General features: G+C 32.9%; 1 protein-coding gene across 5 annotated transcripts in view; it reads left to right on the top strand.

Annotated features, from left to right (window-relative positions):
* LOC120352536 (gastrula zinc finger protein XlCGF17.1-like) overlaps nt 1-25,547 on the top strand; it is a 42,990-nt gene that overhangs the window by 9,732 nt on the left and 7,711 nt on the right. For 4 of the 5 annotated variants that reach the window (XM_039433558.1, XM_039433557.1, XM_039433553.1 and 1 more), the window contains exon 2: nt 25,288-25,371. The exons of the other annotated variant lie outside the window; for it this stretch is intronic. In XM_039433558.1, coding sequence (XP_039289492.1) covers nt 25,288-25,371 — 84 coding nt within the window. The remainder of the gene's footprint in view (nt 1-25,287; nt 25,372-25,547) is intronic. 5 annotated transcript variants of the gene reach the window in all.

Raw genomic sequence — 25,547 nt, 5'->3', positions numbered from 1 at the left:
TTATTAAAACTTACCCCGGCTGATGATCTACGCTGTAAGTCAGAGTGAATTTTACCTGTAGGTTTGGGTGGTAAAAAGGTTAAGGAAAGAATTAAGGAATAGAGAAATGTAAATAAATCACTTGACCTCTGATGATTTATGTGTAGCCAGGCACTGCAGAGAGTTGTTGAATCATGTATGGAATTTTGCTTCTCAATTTTACTAGGTATTCACTATTACTTTCAATATATAAAAAATACTCAAATTCTCACATGTACTTCAAAATCAATCATTACTCCCTACGATTGGAGACACGGAATTACAATTAATAATTTCTGATAGAAATACAAATTAACAAATGAGTCAAACTGTCCTGTCAATGAAGACAGCTATGCAAACCGACTGAACTTGAAAACTACAGAACAAGCAATTAAACAGTTATGCACTATAGTGCACCAGTAGACGGGGAATATTGGAAACTAACTACTCTGCGCCAAACTCCATTATATTCAAACGGCATCAACATTTACATTTCTTGCATTCAATCCCGAATAAATCTGTGAAATGAAGTTATATAATGCCATTTCAGTACTCAAACCATCTTGAAATCCAAATTGGCTCTTATAAAAAAGTTATTACTCTCCAAAAAGTGAAAAATCCTCCTCACAACCTACTCAAATATTTTTGAGAACACAGACAGAAGAGATATTGGTCTGTAATTTGAAGGATCCGAACGACTTCCACTCTTGAATATAGAAATCACCTTGGCAACCTTCAAGGGATCAGGGAAAATACCGGTATATATACTTGCATTAAATATATCATATAGAACTGGAACCAATGGAATTGCATTTTTTTAAAGATGCAAGGAGATACAATCAGGACTAGGAGACGAAGAAATTAATTCAGTAAGGATCTCATGGAAATCTATTGGTCTCATGAAAATAGTATTATAGACATTCTCTGATTTGAAACAAGCTTTGTAATTATCTATAGTATTTTGAGTCAATGGACTTATTAAAAAAATTAGTCTGGTAAGAACTCCAATGAAGTAATTATTGAAAGAATCAGCTACCATTTACACATCAGATATCACCGCATCATCGGTTTCCAATCAAATAGTCTGTTTCTTCTTCGAGGTCTGTCCACATGAGTTATTTATTCCCTTCCATTGGTTTTTTATAGAAAGGTCTTTCAAATTCGAATAGTACTTTGTTTTCTCTAGTTTGATCCATGTTTTTATATTATTTTCCAAAGCAATATAAGAATTTTTGATCCTATTATCATTAGGATTCCTAGATAGTGCCTTAAAAATCGTATCACGATTGATATTGATTTATATTGATATACATAAACCATCTGTCATCCAAGGTTTGAGCTTTTTAATTCGGGTATGACTCATGACTTAATACCACTGTGCGTTTGGACTGGTTCATATAGTTCTTTGAGACATCAAAAAATAAAAACATTTTAGTATTTATATTGTCACTCAAATAAAGGGGATCTCAATCATGGTGCATCAACAATGTTGATTTATCATAATCAATTCTATAATTTGTAACATATTTAATTTGGATTGATAAATAAAAATCCCTAGTTGAAATATTTATAGGTCTAAGTGAAGTAATTGGCTAATATCGCCAAAGAGATAACGTAAAGATTAGATAATATCAGACGTCCTGGCTAAACTGTACAACAGCCTAAGAGGAATGGAAATAAATTTTGCTACTATATAATATTATATAAAATATTGAAAATTGAGGTTAGGCATAAAATATTTACTGATCGGTGACCTAACGATCGACCGAGCCATACAACGTAGAATCTGACCAAGCACCTTGGCAGAAATTTATTGTGGCAAAACAGTATGCAATTTGAGGAACTAAAAGTCTCACGTGGCTAATTATTGTAATGTATGAAACAACTAATAACCTATAAAAAATTACTTAGCATGTAAAGAGCATATTTAAAAACCCCAACAAAAATAATTAAATGTGTTAAGGAAGTAGGAGGTTACTGGGCGCATGAATACTGTAATAATTTGCATGCACCAATCAAATAGTGGCAATTGATAGGCGGCAATAGTGAGCCGATTCAAAAATATTTGTATATATTTCTACAAATAATAAGAATTTATAAAAAATTGTTGTATAGTCTATGTTTTGGATATGGCCCGAAGGCAAAGAAATTATTAAATATATAACATAAGTAATAATTTAATATTTTAGTATGGTCTATTTGAGCCTTGAATGGCGGAGGAATAGAATATTCAAATTTTTATGCAAATTTAGAAATCGGAAATGAGAATTGTAAAATTGAGAAACGAGAACCACACTCGCCTGCCAACTACCACCATGAGAGGTCACCAAAAATTATAGAGCGTAATACCTTGTAATAATTTAAAGTTAAATTGAATTACTAAATTTCTTATAAGACTTTGTGATGCTCTTATAAAGCAAAAGTCATTTTTAAATAATTTTGTAACCCCTTGGAAGAGACGACTCCGGCTACAATAATCCAGGACCACCAGGAGTTGGATCGACATCAGCAGCTCATAAGAAAATTCCGGCACGTGAGTGAAAAATATTGAAATAGTGATAGGGCGCCCTCAGTGCTTCGAAATTACATAAGAATCAAAGCTAGCTCGTCGAAAGGGTTTCTTATAAATTAAGAATTTGGTAAAAATACTTGCGCAAGTAAATGTAGTATAAAAGGTATTTTATTAGAAAGTAATGAATCAATTCATATATTGGAAGATCTATCAATCAAAGAAGTATAAAATCTAGGCTGTTAATACAATATTCATATGATCATTAATTTCTGCAATATAATTTGTGATAGTTTAATGTAGCTCTGATTCACTAGATGAATTGCTCTATTTATTCCTTCAGGTGCCGAATCTCGCACCCTGAGATAAAAAGTATATTTATTACAAAGAAATCTATCAGATACTATAGAATTTAATATATATATTTGGAATACCAGTTTGTCATGCTGATTTTAAGAATCTAATTTAAATAGAATTGTCCAAGTCGACAAGTATTAGCAAGCTGATATCGCAGCTACATGCAAATAAATGCATATGATCATAAAAATGAAAGCACATGGTAACGTTTTGTGCTATAAAATTTAAAAAATAGTATTTAGCCTGTGATATTTTATTGATTTCGATTATTGTTTTATCTTATATTATATATTTTTTGTCGCTCTATATATTTTTGCTCTGATTTATTTTTTGCAATATTTGTTAATATATGTATCAAATTGTTTATGGTGTACGATTTATTTTAATTCCTCAATACTATAGGATAAGTATTATATATATTTTTTTAATGAATTATCAGAATTATTGTGGAAGCTCATATCTGGGCCTGTAAAGATTTTTATGAGACTATATCCTATTAAAAACCGCGACCTGATTTTTATAATTGTTAAAATATTTCATGCTCTACCGATTGATGCCAAGCAGGAGGCTAATCGTTATTTAATTATAAAGGATAACGTGACACAAGAACTTGGCAACCAAACGTGGGACTGATGATGAGAGCTGAGCTCATTAAATAATTATTGAAATTAGGTCAAGACCTATATTGATGATAATAACTTGAGACAAGTCTAGTCATATTGAAATTTGTCATGGATAGATAATTGAACAATATTTGTATTGAGGAAAACAGGCAATAGAGTATTACTTTTTGGGGAATCAATAGCTTTAAATAAGGAGAAATTATGTGTTTTAAAGAAATTTTTATATTATTATTATTGTGGAAAATATATTTTATAGAGAGAGCTATTATATTTTATGGGCCTAAACTGCTGAAATTTGTCATTAATATTTTAAGTATAAGTCACAGTCTGTAAGCTAGTCAGAAATCAATGAATAGTATTATTATATTATAAGAGCTTAAGTAATAAATAGGTTACCTGGCTTGTAATGTCCATAGGCCTATCCTCATTTGTGTCCTCACTAAATATTTTGTTAACCAAAACTTTCACTTCTTTACAAACACTTGACACTTTATCCATTTTTAAAAAATGAGTCTCTTTTCGTCCGCGCAAAGTGAGGTAGCAGACACACTGCAGATGGCGGTAGTAGCAGTGATCAACGCTGAGGGGGGCGCAATGGAGTCCAACGCCCAGATATCTCCAATCACTGCCAGGAATCCTGTGAACAGTAATAAACCGTTAAATGTCTCCCAAGAAGCAATAAGGAGGGTTATAGTAGAGGGGATGATCAAGTCATTTTCTAATAGTTTAGAAAAAACAATGACCACAGTAATGAAGGACTTAAAGGCGGAAATGAGGGACATGCGGGAGTCATTGAAGGATGCGTCGGTAAGGATGGGTAAGGAAACTGCGGACACAATACCAGCTTCTACCGCTGAAAACCAGGAAATAATCACAACCGACTTAGCAGCAAAAATTGATACAGTCACTTGTGAGTTAAACGAAAAAATAGATAGCCTACCAGCACAAAACACTTCGCAAATTCATGAAATAGCTACAAACAGGAACAATAGTCAACTTATTTCCATAAATAAACAACAGAATAGTAAATCTACACAAATAGCTCACATAAATTCTGATATCAATCAAAACCAAGTACCACTTAATTCATTGGAGACAGCCGTTGGAGAACAGCAATTATTTTTATCTGAATTAAATGCCGAAGTAGTAGAAAATGAAATGGAAGCTACTAGTCACTGGAAACAGGCCCAAGAGCAGTTAGTACAACTCGAGAGTCAATTACATCAATTTCCGTATGAGAATGTAGAGCCTATCCCCGTAGCAACGTTTGATTTACTGCACAGTTTCAATGAATTAGGCCGTTTTGACAATACAGACCGCTATCTTCAACCTAAAGAATTTATAGATCAGATAAAACTAGTTCAATCATTAACACCCACCTCTTGGAATTTTTGGCGTCTGCGATTATCCAGCTTGTTAAGCGGTGAACCTCTGATGTTTTTCCAGATCCATAATCACGAATTCAGGACGTTGGACGAATTCAGTGCAGCTTTCCTGGAACAATATTGGAGTAAAAATAGACAAATGGATGCACTAGCCAATATCATTGCTTGTGAGTTTAATTCTAGGACAGACGACACATACATCAATTTTGTTAATACAATTAAACTGAAAAATGCTCAATTAGATGAGCCAATAATTGACTCTGTTTTAGCAAATATAATCATAAAAAAGCTACCTTTCCAAATCAGAACAGCATTGGCTACACAGTCAATAACTAGTTGCAAACAGCTGATAGATTATTTATACAATATACAATCTATGATGGCAATATCAAATCACCGGTCAGATAAATCATATTCACAAAATCAATACAATTCAGAGATTAATCAGTACACCAGCCAAGCCTATGAATCAGTACCATATGATTGCTCACGATCTACTCCTCAATTTAAATGCTGCTATGATCATAATCCAAATAATTGGAATAATAGAAGTTTTCAAAATCGCCAAACAAACCATTATCCACAGCAAACCTATCAAAGAAATTATTATGATGGCCGTGATCGATTAAACACAAATAATGGTTATGCTCACAATAATTATAATAGAAATTACAAACCGCCACCTCATCAAATAAATACAAACTACACCATAGCGCATGCAACAGGATTAAACCAACAAAGAACACAGAACCCAACACCTGATAAATCACCACCAAAAACCGCCGCCAACAATGCAATTAAAACACCCCAAAAGCATCAACCTCTATTAAGTATTCTGTTCCCCACCAAAGAGCAACCCGCCACCGAAGAGTCACTACTAAATATAAACAGTCACCAGGATCATGCACTAATTAAGGAGTTAATGAATACAGAAAAGATTAAAAATGTAACAGATCCGCGCACCGAACCTACAACCGCCTATCAAGGGACACCACCAAAGCGCACCAAGGCCCGGAGACGCAAACGCCCGAGGAGGACACCGGACGGCCGACATCAGGACAGAGAGGACGGCATTCGGGAGAAGAGGTACCAGCACCACAAGGCCCGGAGGCGGAAAGTCAGGCGAAAGAAACGAAGGAGGAACCGCGCGCGCGCATACTGGCCGCATGCACGCTTTAAAAGGAAAAAATGTAGCAGTTAGGTTAACTATGAGATTCAACAGTCGACAGCAAATTCTGACGTAAGCGGTATGAAATGTAGAGCCAGCGACCAGCTGGGCAAAGCCACCTGAATCGAATATGTAATGTCTGTTAAACATATGATTATGGAAAAATATTGTACCCAAAAATGTTATTTATTATTGTTATTTATTGTATTTATCAATGTTAATATATTTATCTATATGTTTTATGATTTATTACCATTAGTTTATGCCATGTTTGTTACTAAAAAACCTCAATTGAATGCTAGTTACCACAAAAGCCAAAAAACCATGTTGCAAAAGAAAGAACTGTACCTGATATATGGAAAATTATTTATATTAAGACCTAGGAATTACAATAAAATATAAACCCCAGAAAATTTGTACATCGAAGTTATTGTTTGAAAGAAATCTATTATAAGAGAATCTCGAGTGTAATGTGTGGAGTTAGGTTGGTGGCCTTGCGAGCGGCAAATTTAAAAATACTCTGTTATAAGTGTTGTAAGGAGGAATGTGTCTAAGATGTTATATTTATGATATTTTTGTGTTGATAAGGAGAATTTATTATTGTATTTGATGGAGGTCTAAGGGGGGCGTAGCAGATAAGGGCTGCGAATTATTGTAAAATTTTGAGAGTATATTTTTGTAGACAAAGTATGGAATATGTCGATGTGTTGAAGGATGGATTTTCATTAAAAACATTGTGATTCTCAAATATTTTGAATTCAAATCCAGGGGCGTGTGTAACATATTTAATTTGGATTGATAAATAAAAATCCCTAGTTGAAATATTTATAGGTCTAAGTGAAGTAATTGGCTAATATCGCCAAAGAGATAATGTAAAGATTAGATAATATCAGACATCCTGGCTAAACTGTACAACAGCCTAAGAGGAATGGAAATAAATTTTGCTACTATAAAATATTGAAAATTGAGGTTAGGCATAAAATATTTACTGATCGGTGACCTAACGATCGACTGAGCCATACAACGTAGAATCTGACCAAGCACCTTGGCAGAAATTTATTGTGGCAAAACAGTATGCAATTTGAGGAACTAAAAGTCTCACGTGGCTAATTATTGTAATGTATGAAACAACTAATAACCTATAAAAAATTACTTAGCATGTAAAGAGCATATTTAAAAACCCCAACAAAAATAATTAAATGTGTTAAGGAAGTAGGAGGTTACTGGACGCATGAATACTGTAATAATTTGCATGCACCAATCAAATAGTGGCAATTGATAGGTGGCAATAGTGAGCCGATTCAAAAATATTTGTATATATTTCTACAAATAAGAAGAATTTATAAAAAATTGTTGTATAGTCTATGTTTTGGATATGGCCCGAAGGCAAAGAAATTATTATGATGGCCGTGATCGATTAAACACAAATAATGGTTATGCTCACAATAATTATAATAGAAATTACAAACCGCCACCTCATCAAATAAATACAAACTACACCATAGCGCATGCAACAGGATTAAACCAACAAAGAACACAGAACCCAACACCTGATAAATCACCACCAAAAACCGCCGCCAACAATGCAATTAAAACACCCCAAAAGCATCAACCTCTATTAAGTATTCTGTTTCCCACCGAAGAGCAACCCGCCACCGAAGAGTCACTACTAAATATAAACAGTCACCAGGATCATGCACTAATTAAGGAGTTAATGAATACAGAAAAGATTAAAAATGTAACAGATCCGCGCACCGAACCTACAACCGCCTATCAAGGGACACCACCAAAGCGCACCAAGGCCCGGAGACGCAAATGCCCGAGGAGGACACCGGACAGCCGACATCAGGACAGAAAGGACGGCATTCGGGAGAAGAGGTACCAGCACCACAAGGCCCGGAGGCAGAAAGTCAGGCGAAAGAAACGAAGGAGGAACCGCACGCGCGCATACTGGCCGCATGCACGCTTCAAGAGGCAACGGAGGACACCGGACCGAACCCAGGATGGAGGACAGAGGATCGATGGCATACATCCGTGGCACATACGCTTCAAGAGAGATATTCAGCGATGTAACTGGCAAAATGGACCTAATAAATGGAATGAAACTGGAGCTACTGGAAGGACTAATATGGATTCATGCAGGGATAAAAACAGAACTGATAGGAAAACTACGATTGATTCATGTGTGTATGATAATAATAAAGTGGACTACGTATTGAGTTTGATAAAGGATAAACGGTGGCTTATAAGATTGGAAGAATTAAAAAATAATATAAATAAAGTGAAAATACCTAGATATTATATGATGAGAGATTATACTATTAAAGAGATGATAAATGTTCTGATATATTGTATACTATTTGTTATGGCTGTGATATTAATAAAAGACTGTGTTGTAGATATGATGGAAAATATTGTACCCAAAAATGTTATTTATTATTGTTATTTATTGTATTTATCAATGTTAATATATTTATCTATATGTTTTATGATTTATTACCATTAGTTTATGCCATGTTTGTTACTAAAAAACCTCAATTGAATGCTAGTTACCACAAAAGCCAAAAAACCATGTTGCAAAAGAAAGAACTGTACCTGATATATGGAAAATTATTTATATTAAGACCTAGGAATTACAATAAAATATAAACCCCAGAAAATTTGTACATCGAAGTTATTGTTTGAAAGAAATCTATTATAAGAGAATCTCAAGTGTAATGTGTGGAGTTAGGTTGGTGGCCTTGCGAGCGGCAAATTTAAAAATACTCTGTTATAAGTGTTGTAAGGAGGAATGTGTCTAAGATGTTATATTTATGATATTTTTGTGTTGATAAGGAGAATTTATTATTGTATTTGATGGAGGTCTAAGGGGGGCGTAGCAGATAAGGGCTGCGAATTATTGTAAAATTTTGAGAGTATATTTTTGTAGACAAAGTATGGAATATGTCAATGTGTTGAAGGATGGATTTTCATTAAAAACATTGTGATTCTCAAATATTTTAATTCAAATCCAGGGGCGTGTGTAACATATTTAATTTGGATTGATAAATAAAAATCTCTAGTTGAAATATTTATAGGTCTAAGTGAAGTAATTGGCTAATATCGCCAAAGAGATAACGTAAAGATTAGATAATATCAGACATCCTGGCTAAACTGTACAACAGCCTAAGAGGAATGGAAATAAATTTTGCTACTATAAAATATTGAAAATTGAGGTTAGGCATAAAATATTTACTGATCGGCGACCTAACGATCGACTGAGCCATACAACGTAGAATCTGACCAAGCACCTTGGCAGAAATTTATTGTGGCAAAACAGTATGCAATTTGAGGAACTAAAAGTCTCACGTGGCTAATTATTGTAATGTATGAAACAACTAATAACCTATAAAAAATTACTTAGCATGTAAAGAGCATATTTAAAAACCCCAACAAAAATAATTAAATGTGTTAAGGAACTATGAGATTCGACAGTCGACAGCAAATTCTGACGTAAGCGGTATGAAATGTAGAGCCAGCGACCAGCTGGGCAAAGCCACCTATATCAAATATGTAATGTCTGTTAAATATATGATTATGAAAAGAAAAATATTGTACCCAAAAATGTTATTTATTATTGTTATTTATTGTATTTATCAATGTTAATATATTTATCTATATGTTTTATGATTTATTACCATTAGTTTATGCCATGTTTGTTACTAAAAAACCTCAATTGAATGCTAGTTACCACAAAAGCCAAAAAACCATGTTGCAAAAGAAAGAACTGTACCTGATATATGGAAAATTATTTATATTAAGACCTAGGAATTACAATAAAATATAAACCCCAGAAAATTTGTACATCGAAGTTATTGTTTGAAAGAAATCTATTATAAGAGAATCTCAAGTGTAATGTGTGGAGTTAGGTTGGTGGCCTTGCGAGCGGCAAATTTAAAAATACTCTGTTATAAGTGTTGTAAGGAGGAATGTGTCTAAGATGTTATATTTATGATATTTTTGTGTTGATAAGGAGAATTTATTATTGTATTTGATGGAGGTCTAAGGGGGGCGTAGCAGATAGGGGCTGCAAATTATTGTAAAATTTTGAGAGTATATTTTTGTAGACAAAGTATGGAATATGTCAATGTGTTGAAGGATGGATTTTCATTAAAAACATTGTGATTCTCAAATATTTTTAATTCAAATCCAGGGGCGTGTGTAACATATTTAATTTGGATTGATAAATAAAAATCCCTAGTTGAAATATTTATAGGTCTAAGTGAAGTAATTGGCTAATATCGCCAAAGAGATAACGTAAAGATTAGATAATATCAGACATCCTGGCTAAACTGTACAACAACCTAAGAGGAATGGAAATAAATTTTGCTACTATAAAATATTGAAAATTGAGGTTAGGCATAAAATATTTACTGATCGGCGACCTAACGATCGACTGAGCCATACAACGTAGAATCTGACCAAGCACCTTGGCAGAAATTTATTGTGGCAAAACAGTATGCAATTTGAGGAACTAAAAGTCTCACGTGGCTAATTATTGTAATGTATGAAACAACTAATAACCTATAAAAAATTACTTAGCATGTAAAGAGCATATTTAAAAACCCCAACAAAAATAATTAAATGTGTTAAGGAAGTAGGAGGTTACTGGACGCATGAATACTGTAATAATTTGCATGCACCAATCAAATAGTGGCAATTGATAGGCGGCAATAGTGAGCCGATTCAAAAATATTTGTATATATTTCTACAAATAAGAAGAATTTATAAAAAATTGTTGTATAGTCTATGTTTTGGATATGGCCCGAAGGCAAAGAAATTATTAAATATATAACATAAGTAATAATTTAATATTTTAGTACAGTCTATTTGAGCCTTGAATGGCGGAGGAATAGAATATTCAAATTTTTATGCAAATTTAGAAATCGGAAATGAGAATTGTAAAATTGAGAAATGAGAACCACACTCGCCTGCCAACTACCACCATGAGAGGTCACCAAAAATTATAGAGCATAATACCTTGTAATAATTTAAAGTTAAATTGAATTACTAAATTTCTTATAAGACTTTGTGATGCTCTTATAAAGCTAAAGTCATTTTTAAATAATTTTGTAACCCCTTGGAAGAGACGACTCCGGCTACAATAATCCAGGACCACCAGGAGTTGGATCGACATCAGCAGCTCATAAGAAAATTCCGGCACGTGAGTGAAAAATATTGAAATAGTGATAGGGCGCCCTCAGTGCTTCGAAATTACATAAGAATCAAAGCTAGCTCGTCGAAAGGGTTTCTTATAAATTAAGAATTTGGTAAAAATACTTGCGCAAGTAAATGTAGTATAAAAGGTATTTTATTAGAAAGTAACGAATCAATTCATATATTGGAAGATCTATCAATCAAAGAAGTATAAAATCTAGGCTGTTAATACAATATTCATATGATCATTAATTTCTGCAATATAATTTGTGATAATTTAATGTAGCTCTGATTCACTAGATGAATTGCTCTATTTATTCCTTCAGGTGCCGAATCTCGCACCCTGAGATAAAAAGTATATTTATTACAAAGAAATCTATCAGATACTATAGAATTTAATATATATATTGGAATACCAGTTTGTCATGCTGATTTTAAGAATCTAATTTAAATAGAATTGTCCAAGTCGACAAGTATTAGCAAGCTGATATCGCAGCTACATGCAAATAAATGCATATGATCATAAAAATGAAAGCACATGGTAACGTTTCGTGCTATAAAATTTAAAGAATAGTATTTAGCCTGTGATATTTTATTGATTTCGATTATTGTTTTATCTTATATTATATATTTTTTGTCGCTCTATATATTTTTGCTCTGATTTATTTTTTGCAATATTTGTTAATATATGTATCAAATTGTTTATGGTGTACGATTTATTTTAATTCCTCAATACTATAGGATAAGTATTATATATATTTTTTAATGAATTATCAGAATTATTGTGGAAGCTCATATCTGGGCCTGTAAAGATTTTTATGAGACTATATCCTATTAAAAACCGCGACCTGATTTTTATAATTGTTAAAATATTTCATGCTCTACCGATTGATGCCAAGCAGGAGGCTAATCGTTATTTAATTATAAAGGATAACGTGACAAATTCTATCTTTTTTTTTAAATTAACTTGGGTATTTTTATGAACACTTGACTCTGATATAGCAATCGACACAGCTCGGTGATCAGTTAGCAGAGTATCAATAACATAACTACTAAACTTATGATTATGTTTTATTGACCTGAAGAAGATATGATCTATGCATGTTGAGCTTGACGAAGTCACTCTGGTGTCTATATCAATATGCGATCTATATCCATTACTATTCATAATTTCCAGATATTCGAGTGTATTACTATTATTCATATCATTCAAATTGATATTGAGGTCGCCTATTGTCATAGATTCTGAGTCACGATGTTGCTCCAAGAAAGTAACAAGGCTACTCAAGAATTGACTGCTCTCAACTCCATGCCATCTATTAAGCACAAAATACTAAATTTATAATTTAAAAGCTCACACTCTAAGAAAATGGAGTCAGATCCATCAATTATACAATCAATAGTAGAGCATTGAAGGCCACTCCCCACTGAAACATAAATCATTATACCTGATGCTGCAGTAAAATCACTACCAGCTTAAAAACTCTCATAATAACCTTCAATATAAATAATCGATGATCATGACAAGATTGAAGCCAAGTCTCAGACAAAACAATGATCGATGGTAACTTCTTCCAAGAATCAATATAAGTTATAAAATCGTCGAAATTTCTATTTATACTGTGTATATTCTGATGCACTATGGTTCTATTACCATCTTCTGCTAGGGAGGATGAATTTATTATTCATCTATATCTAAAATATAACTACAGCTACCGGCACCTTCCATTATGAACATAAGTAGATAAATTTTCCAATGCTATTAACAACATTCATACAAAACACATTCACACATTCTAGCTTTCGAAGAGGTCGAATCGACTATCCGAGCTTCCTGTTTCTATTCTGAAAAATACCTAATGAATTGAATTCTGCTTAACTAATAAGTCACTGTAAACTTTATTTCTGAAACTATAATAATAATTCCTCTTGTCGAAGATACAACATGACCAGAGGAGTTTATTCAGAATGAAGACAACATGTTGATTATAAAGAGTGAGTGAAAAAGTCCAAGAACGGCTTAATATCTCATAAAGGTAATTTGATGGTGGGTGTAATTGGGGATTCTACTCAAATTGAAAATACAGTACTACTTTACTATGACTTTAAAAATCTGGTCCACCAACTTAGATCCGCCACTTTATTTTTTTCAATAGGAAGGTAGTCATGCGATACATGATTTCTATACGGAATTTCAAGACAAACTGAATGGTGAAAACCACACATCGATATGTCAAACCGTTTAGAAGATTTTCACATTATTAATCAATACCACTTATGTATTTCATTTCTGATTTGCATGGTGTTGAATAATAATGTGAATATCTTCAAATGGTTTGAGATATCGATGTGCGGTTTTTGCCATTCATTTTGTCTTTAAATTCAGTATCGAAATCATGTACCATATGACAACCTTCCTATTTAAAAATAAAGTTGCATTTAATATGGCAGATCCAAGATGGCGGACAGATTTTTAGTCATAGTAAAGTAGTATTTCCAATTTGAGTAGGATCCCCAATCACACCCACCATCAAATTACCTTGTGTATGAGATATTAGCCGTTCTCAGACTTTTTCTCTCCTTTCTGCTATGAATAGTATTGATTAATAATGTGAATATCTTCTAAACAGATGTGGTTTTCGCCACTCTTTTTTCTTTGAAATTTCATATTAGAATCATGTATCACATGACCACCTTTCTATTTAAAAAAATTAAGTTGCATTCAATATGGCGGATCCAAGATGGCAGACCAGATTTTTAAAGTCATAGTAAAGTAGTTGACCGAGCGAAGTGAGGTCTGAGATTCAAGTCGACAGTTTGGCATTTCTCTTTATGTTTAAATGTTTGTATGTTGTGCATTTACGGCGAAACGCGGTAATAGATTTTTATGAAATTTGACAGGTATGTTCCTTTTTAAATTGCGTGTCGATGTATATACAAGGTTTTTGGAAATTTTGCATTTCAAGGATAATATAAAAGGAAAAAGGAGCCTCCTTCATATGCCAATGTTACCGTAAAAATCAGACTATAGAATTATTCATCATAAATCAGCTGTCTAGTGGACTATAATACTACCCATTCAAAAACATCGAACATCTTGAAAATGTATCTTTCCATCAATGTTAGTAGACAGTTGTCTACAACTTTGTCTTTCCATAAGCTGAGGCCACGATTCTAGTTTGGAGTTATTGATAGAAAACAATTTTTTACATTTTTCTTCTTTAATCTGATGATTAAAATTGCAACAAATATTATTAAAAAGGAATTTATGTCTAAAATCATGAAAAGTGAGAAATGAATTTTTTAGGAAATAAGCATTATGGTAGTTTATTTTGTTAATTTCAACATACCGATTTTTCGCCAACACAGAATGTTCTCTGATGGATTGATTGAATTGGCGTATCGACGGCAGCCAGACCTGATAACAGCACTCACACTCACATTCTGGGACGACATGTCATGGTACGATAGGACAGAAAGCTCTATGTTTTTTAGGATTTTTCCTACACATTTTAAATTGATGAATTATTAATAATTTTTGAGAAAACATAACAACAGGTCAATGTAACTCACTGAGCGCGAGATCTACTATTCACAGAACTACAAGTATTTTTAATTCGAGTAGGATTGCCAATCACACCAATTATCAATTAATTATGACCTTTGTGTATGAGATATTAAGCCGTTCTTAGACTTTTCAACCACCCTGAATAAAGCATAAACATTTCATTGATATTTCTGAAGTGAATTAACCACTGCTTGAAAAATGTTCCAAATTAATTATTTTGAACTGGAAATTTTAAATTCACAAAAAATCAAGAATTCTTCCAGGATAAAAACATTTATAATACTAATGAAAAAAGATTATTCAAGATGAAGAAAATGAGAATAAAAAGAATGGAAAATGTTTGTTCATAAAACTAATTGTTCCTCATGATTATCCAGCAGCCAGTTATCTTTTTTTAATGAGTTAATTGAAACTGTTTAATTAATGGCTATTGGCAGTTTATAGAAAATTATTGGTCCTAAATATGTGGCTAACCTCTGTGCAGCTGATGTTGTCATCCTGGGAATTGTGAAGTGCATGTTCCTTGTGGGTGATTTGGATTGGAGAGGAATTGTGGGGTTTTTTTGGTGAATGTTAGAAGTCTGTGAATGTAAGGTCTGATGCTGAGCTCCGAGAATAGTGGTACAGAAGGGAAGAGCGGATGTTTGCTTTTGAACATTGAAGATAGTGATCGATGTGGCAGTTCCCCAGGCTCAAATGCCAAATGCAAATTTTGCTATGGACTCTACTATAAACCATGCGATAAACTTCTATACTTACCAGAGAAAACTTCTACTGCTGTATTCTGTGATCAAACCTAAGATTAGTAGGCCTAGAGATTTTTATATATTTTTAAAATTTTGTTAATTCATTCTTAATAATATGTTGAATGAGAGGAAATTAATTGTGCTGTTATCTTTATTGGTTGGAATCTAATGTAGATAAGGGTATCGATTAATCGGACAAATCGAAGTTTTTGAGAAATAATAGATTTATTTCTAATCGATTAATGGAAGCATCAATTATTCCATACCGATTAACTGACTATTGAGATTTCAAAAATGGATCTGTGTAATAAATTCAAATAATTAGGCCCGGTTGCACAATAGCCGGTTAAATTTTAATCATGATTAAATTCACGAGAACCAACATTGATTTGGTGAAGACATTTCAGGTAGTACTTTTTGATTTGATATAACACTGAAATCTGCATTTCTTTGTGAAGAGTTGTAAAATTTGGTAATACAACTCTACGGTAGGTTATTTTGTTTCATAGTTGAAATGCAGAAAGATCAGTTCAGTTGAGACAGTCGAAGAGGCAAGTAGTGTTTTTGTAGCTCCCTTATCTCAGTTCTTATCTTGTGAAACTCAAACCAAGTAAGATGATCTGCAGCAAGTGTAATTGTGAAGTGCCGGATCGTGATGTATTGGTCTGTTCACAATGTAGGATTGATCAACATTATGTTTGTCAATCTATTAAAGAACCGAATTTTAGAAAAATGTCTTCTGAAGAAAAATCGAAATGGTGCTGTGTGAAATGCAACTCAGTTAGTGCAACCTCAACGGCGGCTGGTTTATCACCCGCTGATAAACAATCGAAATCGTATCGAGCTCTGGACGGTAAGATTAGCGGCGCTCAACTTTCGCTATCTCTGACTCAGGCTGACCTTGATGCGATAGGCCCTATTGTAAGAGAACTGAATCAAGAGGAACTGTCGCCATTCAAACAGGAATTCAATGAAATAAGGGAATCAATTGATTTTATGTCTAAGGAAATTGAAAGTTTTAAGGGTCAACTATCTGGTTTGAAAAATAATATTACGAGTATTAGGAGTGACAATAATCTATTGAAAAGTGAGAATGATCTACTTAAATCACAGTTGGCCTCTCTTCAGGAATATTCTCGCCGAGATAATTTAATTATATCGGGGATTCCAGAAGCAGCTAAGGAATCGGTATACGAGATTTTCAACTGTGTATCGTCTACGATCGGTAGCCCAATAACATCTAAAGACCTAAGTACTGCACACCGACTTCCCACGAAAAACAAAAATAGTATTAAGCCAATAGTGGTGAAATTTCTCCGAAGGCAGGACAAAGAGACTTGGTTAGCGAACTTCAAGAAAGTATCAACCATGGACAAAGCAGGTTACGGAATACCGACGAAATCCATAAATAAGACCTTAACGGATGGCAAGGTATTCGCTCACCTACACTTGTCCCCTCAAATACTTGAACAACTCAAACAGGTACGAACTGTTGCTTCCCAAAAAGATTATAAATTCTTATGGTTGAAAGAGGGAAAGATACTTGTCCGTAAAGACACTAACCAGCCGGCAATTGTGATATGTCGCAAGGAAGATTTAAATTCTCTCTAAACTCGGTCCATGACATCACTTCAAGTATTTTATCTGTTTTGTTAGTAAAATTATGCCGTTTGAAAACCTTAATAATGAAATTGACTGTGACATTTATGAATCGGTAGTGGTAGAAAATTTTTGAAACTATGAGATTGCTAACTCCTTTAAAGTAAATGCTATTCACATGAATATAAGATTGATTAAGAAGAATTTTGATGAATTTGTTTATTATATAAATCACTGTAAAACCTAATTTGAGTTTATTGTATTGTCTGAGACATGGATTTGTGATGACTCAGAGTTTGTTTTTAATATCAAAGGGTACAATGCTGTAAACAGAAATAATAGGTTCACAAGAAATGATGGATTATGTTTATATATTAGCAAGGATATTGATTTTCAGGAAGTTAATGTGAAAATAGATAATGTAAACTCAATTATAATAAATTTTAAACTGAATAACATATCTTATGAGATGATCGCACTCTACAGGTCTCCCTCACTAGAAATAAATGCCTTCTTTTTGAGTTTGGAATCATATTTGCAGGCTATAAGAAAGAACGTTTCTGTCATTTTAATAGGTGGTATGAATATAAATAAATATGATGGACCAAAATAACCTCAATTATTTGACTAATGAGTACCTCGGTGTTTTACAACTCCATGGTTTCAGATCCTATATTGATAAATGCACTAGATCTTTCAATACTACCAGAGGGCAAGTGAATAGTTGTATTGACCATATATTTTTCAATCGCTCTTCAGGGAAGGAGGTGGAAGTGTTGAGTGTGATCCTCCAATCGAATATCATTGATCATTTCGCTACTTGTCCATATTGACAATTCACAGCGAAATGATAATTTACCTGATAAGAATACATGTTATGAGCTATGGAGATTCAAAGATGAGATGATGTTTGTGATAATACATCGGACGATATTGACACCTTAGTTGATAAATTTTCTAGTAAGATCGTCGAAAATATTATCAAATGCACTGAAGTTGTCAAGTTTCCACATAGAAAAAAACCGTTAAAAAATGGATCACTCCTGGTTTGGTTGCAGCCATTCGCAAAAGGGATAGGATGCACATCAAATTGTCCAAACAACCTTTCAATTTAAACCTTAAACAAGACTACTTGAATTATAGAAATACATTAAACTCTTTAATAAAGAAATCTAAAAGTGACTACTACAATAATAAATTTCTAGAGCACAAAAATAATTCTAAGAAGAAGTGGGAGTGCATTACTGAATTGTTGGGTAAAAGCAAAGTATATGAGGAACCTAAAATTGACCCTAAAATTTTAAATAATTATTTTGTAAATGTTGGTGTAGATCATGCAAAGAAATTGTTGAACTCTAATCGGCATTCAAAGATGCCAGATTCCCTGAACACACCCCCAGTAAATAGCTTGTTTCTAAATCCAACTAATGTGACAGAAATTTATGAAGTTATTGGTGAGTTAAAAAATAATGCATCTCCAGGTGTGGATAAAAATCAGTCCATTTTGTCTTAAACTAATAAGAGATTATGTCGTTCACCCATTGGAACATATTATTAATAGATGCTTTACGGAGGGTTATTTCCCCAGGGCTTTCAAATCTGCAAAGATCATTGCGTTACATAAACCAGATGATAAAACTAAACCAGAAAATTATCGACCGATAAGTATTTTGAATAGTTTTTTCAAAAATTATAGAGAATATTATAAAAAAAAAGAATCTTAAATTACCTTAATGATAATAACTTTATGGAAAAAAACAATTTGGCTTCCAACAAGGGAAATCTACAACTGATGCAATCATACAACTAACTAGGATAATTTATGACAGTTTCAATACGAAACAAAAGACACTGGCTGTCTTTTTAGACCTTGCAAAAGCATTCGATACTGTCCCTCATAGTATTTTATTAGATAAATTGGAAAAATGTGGAATTCGTGGTGTATGTAATGATCTTCTAGCTAGCTATTTCCAAGATAGAAAGCAAACTTTGACTTTGGGTGGAATATCTGCAACAGATTATTTGTATGTTTTATGTTTTTGGTCTACCTCAAGGTACAGTGCTCTCCCCTGAGCTTTTTTTGATTTACATAAATGATGTCCTAAAATTACCTCTTTCAAATTGTACACAAATTTCATTTGCTGATGACACAGCGCTAGTATTTTCGGGTAAATCCTGGATGGAGGTGTATCAGAGTGCTGATCAGGGTTTAAGAATTATGAAAAATTGGATGAATGATCATGTTTTAACTGTCAACTTGAATAAAACAAAATATATCACTTTTTCCCCAACAACAGAAGGTCAACCGGATGATGCATTACAGTTGAAGATGCACACCAACTGTATATCAAATGATATTGATAATTGTTTGTGCCAACAGATTGAGAATATAAATTATGTAAAATATTTGAGAATAATGTTGGACAGACATTTAAAATGGGAGTCTCATATTAATTATCTGTCCTCTAAACTTAAATTTCTAATTTACAATTTTTACAGAATTAATCAACTCAAAGACCTTAATATAATAAGAACAATTTACTTTGCATATGCCCATTATTTATTTCAGTATGCAATTGAAGCATGGGGCGGTGCATTTGACTGTCATTTTAATAAAGTGTTCACATTGCAAAAACATCTTCTAAGGGCAGCGTTGGGTAGACCAAGACGATACCCAAGTCGGACCCTTTTTGAAGAATTGGATGTATCCACCCTCAGACAAATATATGTGATGAAGATTATTTTGCATTTGAATAAAAATGTGAGTGATTTGAAAACCAGAAATACACCCTACCCGATGCGCCCATCAGTTTCAAATATGTTTGATATAGATTTAGTAAGACTGGAAGTATGTAGACATCAGTTTTTTTTATTTTTGTAACATATTTTCTAACAAAATTTCGATATATTTCATCAATAGTAAGTAAATTAACTAAAAATCTTCTCGAAAAAATATCTGAATGGGCTAAGAAAAATATTTATTCAACACTTCCCAAATTCTAATAATTTATAATGTAAAGATATGGAACAATTATTCTCATAGATGTAGCCTACGATACTGTTGTAATCAGTTATAGCATTGATAATATCACGTGGTATTGAGCAATGATTGTTTGTCAGAATATTGGCGTTTTATTGATTGTTCATTTTGTTGTTTTGGTTTGTAGCCGGATGGGATATCTTATTTTTGTTTTTGCCTTTATATTTTTATTTTCTTTATACTTATCTTATTGTTTGTAGTTTTATCATTTTGCAAGAAAGTTTAAAATATATATATCGAAGATGAACTCACAGCTAGCGCACAAGTTCGCTTTGCTAGCTGTGCCAATTCTATTTATTCAATCGAAATGTATTTTTCATTTTGATGATTATGTATCTACTGAATATTTCAGTTATTATTGTATTAATGATTTAAAGTATTTCAAGTGATTTTGTATTTTGGCAGAATAAAGAAAGATTTTTTTGATCTGTATTACTGTCAGTAGTCTAAAATCACTTCTCCCTACTTGAATTGAAAATTTGATAATTTTTTTTCAGCTGATTTTATAATTACTATATCTTGCTTGAACTTGAATACAGAGGGTATAATATCAAATTCACTCTTAATTTTCTATTGATTTAAATAATGATAATCTTATTAAGTTTATGGGAAACAAACAGAAAATTCTTGAAGTTTGAATTTTTGGGACAGGTTATTTCAAATTCGGTTAGATAAAAATCATGAAATTTTGAGGAATTATTCTTCATGGTTTGGTTGGATAAAACAAAAATGTCCTGAAAATATCGATTTTTGAGAAAGTTATTCCATTTACAAAATATTTTTTTTTGTAAATGGATAAATTTTCTTGAAAAAAGAAATTTTCAGGAAATTTTTGTTTATTCAATCAACAATCCCATGAAGGTATATTCTTGAAATTTCATAAATCTATTTTTATCGAATTTGAAAGGATCTGTCTCCAAAATTTAAACTTTAGGCGCTCATATCTCAAAAATTGAAGATCATAAATAAAAAATAATTCATTCATTTTGAGTACGAGTTCTTTATGGTATTGTTGATTGGATAAAACATAAATTTCCGTGAAAATTTCATTTTTCGAGAAAATTATTCCATTTATAAGAAACTATTTTTTTAGGTTAGTAAACTCAAAGTTATTTTGGGTTATTCTTTGTAAATGGAATAGCTTTCTCAAAAATTGATATTTTCAGGACATTGTTGTTCTATCCAACCAACAATACCATGAAGAATTAACCCTCAAAATGTCATGAATTTTCCTCTTACCGAATTTGAAATGATCTTTCCCAAAAATTTAAACTTTTAACGCCAGTGGCAAATTCTCAGAGCATGCTAGTCATGCGCCACATGCTTTACAAATATCAGGGAAGAGAGTAATTTTAATTGTTGAAAATGTATAAGAACTTGAAATATGAAGAAGAACATTTTAATTATAATTATTGATAAATATTATTAATTGAATGCCATCTTATGATTTAAAATGATTCATAGTATATGAATCTAAAAACTTGGAAAAATATCATTAGTAAAACGTTTTATTCTACACTGCTGCACAGCCTTAAATGCAAGGATGTAAATTCAATTCAATTTCATTTATTGCCAATTTGAATATTCAAAACATGTTACAAAATATTTATAATATTTATTAAAAATATTAATAAAAAGCATAATTACTCATATATAAACTTGAATGAAATTAAAATAAAATATAAAATCCAGTCATCACCAGCAAAAAGAAAAACTTTGCCCGCTGGTGAGAGTTGCAAAACAGTAAAAGAAAAACATAATATTTCGAAATAATGCAGAAAGTTAAAGTTGAAGTTTAAATGTCTGCTTTCTTCTATCTTCTCTTCTACCCTATCTTTGCCGCTCCAATAAGTTCTGACCTCCCGACATATTCAACTACATGCATCATTTTCAACACTCAGCTTCCTTCTGTGAGGTGGGGATCAAGATGCAAGTAGTGTTTCAATGATTGGTCTCTGCTCCAAGCTCCAAGCTAGTAACTGTCGACTACATCTTGATCTCGATGCATTTGATAGATTAGTATTCATTGAATGATGACGTCGAATCTATGACGTCGTAAACTATCCTGATATGAAAAATCTGGTGTGGCGCACTCACACAACTTTCCTTGCCGTTATGAAAATTGATCCCCTGACGCTAGTGTTCATGCACATCTCGAGTCTACTATTTAAAGATCTCAGCCAGCTGATGACAGGACAATAACGCTGGAGACACACGAGGTCCTGCTATCTCTTAAAATGATTTAATAGAATCAACAGTTGCCAACAGTTTGCAATTGCATAATCACATTTTCTCGAATTTCGAGCTTATTTCAAATTTTAGGTGAAAATGTTACAATATATTAATTGTAGAGATTTTCTTGCTCAATCTTTTCCATTTAAAGCCTGATAATTGGGAAACTAAAATCAAACTTTGCATAGATGAGTTGGAGCTCCTTAATTTTTTTCAGATATGGGACTTGTGGCAGTTGATAGAGCTTATCAATAACTATTCAAGGTATAAATTTGATAGATATCGTTGGAGCCTTTTTCGAGAAAATCGCGAAAAACCCTGTTGTTGACAACATTTTCGCCTTTTGAGCCGCCATCTTGAATTGCATTTGATCGAAATTGTTTGTGTCGGATCCTTATATTGTAAGGACCTTAAGTTCCAAATTTCAAGTCATTCCGTTAATTGGGAGATGAGATATCGTGTACACAGATGCCCATACACTCATATAATTATACACACACACACACACACACACACACACACACACACACACACACACACACACACACACACACACACACACACACACACACACACACACACACACACACAACACACACACACACATACAGAGCAATACCCAAAAACCCTTTTTTTCGACTAAGGGGACCTTGAAACGTATAAAAATGTAGAAATTGGGGTACCTTAATTTTTTTCGGAAAGCAATACTTTCCTTACCTATGGTAATAGGGCAAGGAAAGTAAACGTGCTCACAAAGACCTTAAAGAGATACATCTTTAAGGTCTTTGCGTGCTCACCGTTTACAACGTCTAATTGGTTGACACTGGGGAGCAACACATGAAATGCTTTGTTTTCAAAGCATCTACCTCTTCTACTTAAGACAGACTTTGTTTTCAAAGCATTTTCATTTTCACGGCGCATGCGCTTTGTATTCAATCATAGTTCCATGAAAAGCCACTGACAAGGAAATGCAATTCCAATAAGTTCATGTTCCTACTTTTTCGACTAATCCCACTAGCCATGGTGGCAAAGTCGGCTGGAGTGTTGTTGACACACTGTGGGACCCGCAGGTTCAAATCTCGTTCCTACCAGATTTTTTTGCAGATGATATTATTGTTTTATCTTATTCTAATAATATATCATTATGAAATAAATTACTATGATTAGATAGAATGATTAAATTGAATCATGTTATTATTACATTGATTTATCAAAATAATTGGATAAATTTAAATAAAAAAAAACTCTTTTGTTTTGGAGTCCAATACTGCAGTTGTAGAAAAAATGTTGTATGTAATTCGAGCAATGAAGTTGAGTTTTATGCTCTTAATACATAAATAACTATTATTGTCTATGCTACAGATAACTCAACTATTTTAGTTGTGGACAATATTTATCATCATAAAAATTAATCAACTAATAAATCAAGAACTTTTTTAGTTGTAGACAATATTTAACATCATAAACATTTCTTTAATTTCCAACTTCTTTTATTCAGAACTATCAGTTATTATTTTAGTTATTTTTCAACTGAATTTTCAGTTTATCTGGTACAATAATTATGATTAGCCTATTCAAACTGTAATAGACTCATGAGAGAAGGCATGAGAATGCCTTATACAAACATTAGTGCATCAGTTTATGAATGCAGAATGATGAATGCAAAATTCTGAGGTGTAGTAGTAGTATCGCTCGAATTCGCGCTGTATCTATGAGACCATGAGACAGCTCATGAAAGAATGACTATGAAGTACGATTGAATACAAAGCGCATGCACCGTTAAAATGGTGCATTTTTGTGTCGCTCTCCAGTGTCAAGTAATTTTATTTTCAACACTCAGCTTCCTCTTCCTTCTGTGAGGTGGGGATCAAGATGCAAGTAGTGTTTCAATGATTAGTCTCTGTGAAAATGATATAGCTATTATGTGTAAAGAAATTTTCATTGAAAAATAGTTTCATACCAATTGCGTTCATATATATTATCTACATCAGATTTTGTGAAGATAAGTGAATTATAGAATAAAATAATACAAATGCATGAATGCGTGTAGATATTTGCAAGGTGGGAGATCAATTGTGAGAATCAAATCTATGACTTGATTGTTAGATCTATGTAATTTAGCACAATTCAGGGCCGGTTTCCGAGCTCAGGGTTTGGCTAAGTTTAGACATAGAGAAACGATAGCATAAGTAGATATCCCATGGTATAGGGCGTTTATGTCGCAACTTTCACTGTTATTCCAAGCTGATAGTTCACGTAGTTTTTTCCCATGCAGCTGTGTGACGCTGGTAGTCTATCAAATTGTGCCGTTCATATACTCAAACCCCAACAAAACAGTTGGCAATAACCTGTAACGTTGTAACATTGACAATAATCGGCTTGAGATAACAGTAAAAGTTGCGACATAAATTCCCTATACCATGGGATATCTACTTACGCTATTGTTTCTCTATGGTTTAGACTTTAAACAGAAGTAGTCAGAAAATTGGCTTTCCAAAACGGGGCGTAGTCGTGGTCATTGTCATAGTCACGTTTGAATTAAATTCCGAAAAATAGAAAATTGAACACAAAATAGAATAAAAAGAAAATAGTGTAAAGTTTTAGCTATTGTGAATTATTAGGAATGTTTGATTTTGTCGAGGAATAACGTTTCCAAATTATATAAATGAGAAAATGAAAATTGCGACGACGCCCCGTTTTGGAAAGCCAATTTTTTGACTCCAACTGTTTAAAGTCCAGAACTTAGCTAAATCCCGATCTCGGAAACCGTCCCTAAGTGGAGTTTGTTCAATCAATATTCTGCTGTGAAGGATTCAAGTTGAATTGTTCTTGTTTATTTGTTTCAGGTTAAAGTTGAGAAACAGGAAACTGCTATTGATGACAGTTGGATTGGAGCGACTGGTACATCTAGTGGTACAGCTACTCAGCAGGCATGTATTGTTGAACAATCCACTCTAGATTCACTGACTACAGCTTCATAATGAAGTTGAATTCATTCCTTTCCTTTCAACACACCTACTGTTGATTGTATATTATGAACTTAGCTTGAGAATTATTTCACATCTAAACTTCTTCTGTATTAACATGTTTCTATTGAATTACTTTC

Source organism: Nilaparvata lugens, chromosome 7 (genome assembly GCF_014356525.2).
Source record: "Nilaparvata lugens isolate BPH chromosome 7, ASM1435652v1, whole genome shotgun sequence".
NCBI lineage: Eukaryota > Metazoa > Arthropoda > Insecta > Hemiptera > Delphacidae > Nilaparvata > Nilaparvata lugens.
This window is presented reverse-complemented; position numbering and strand designations above follow the sequence as displayed.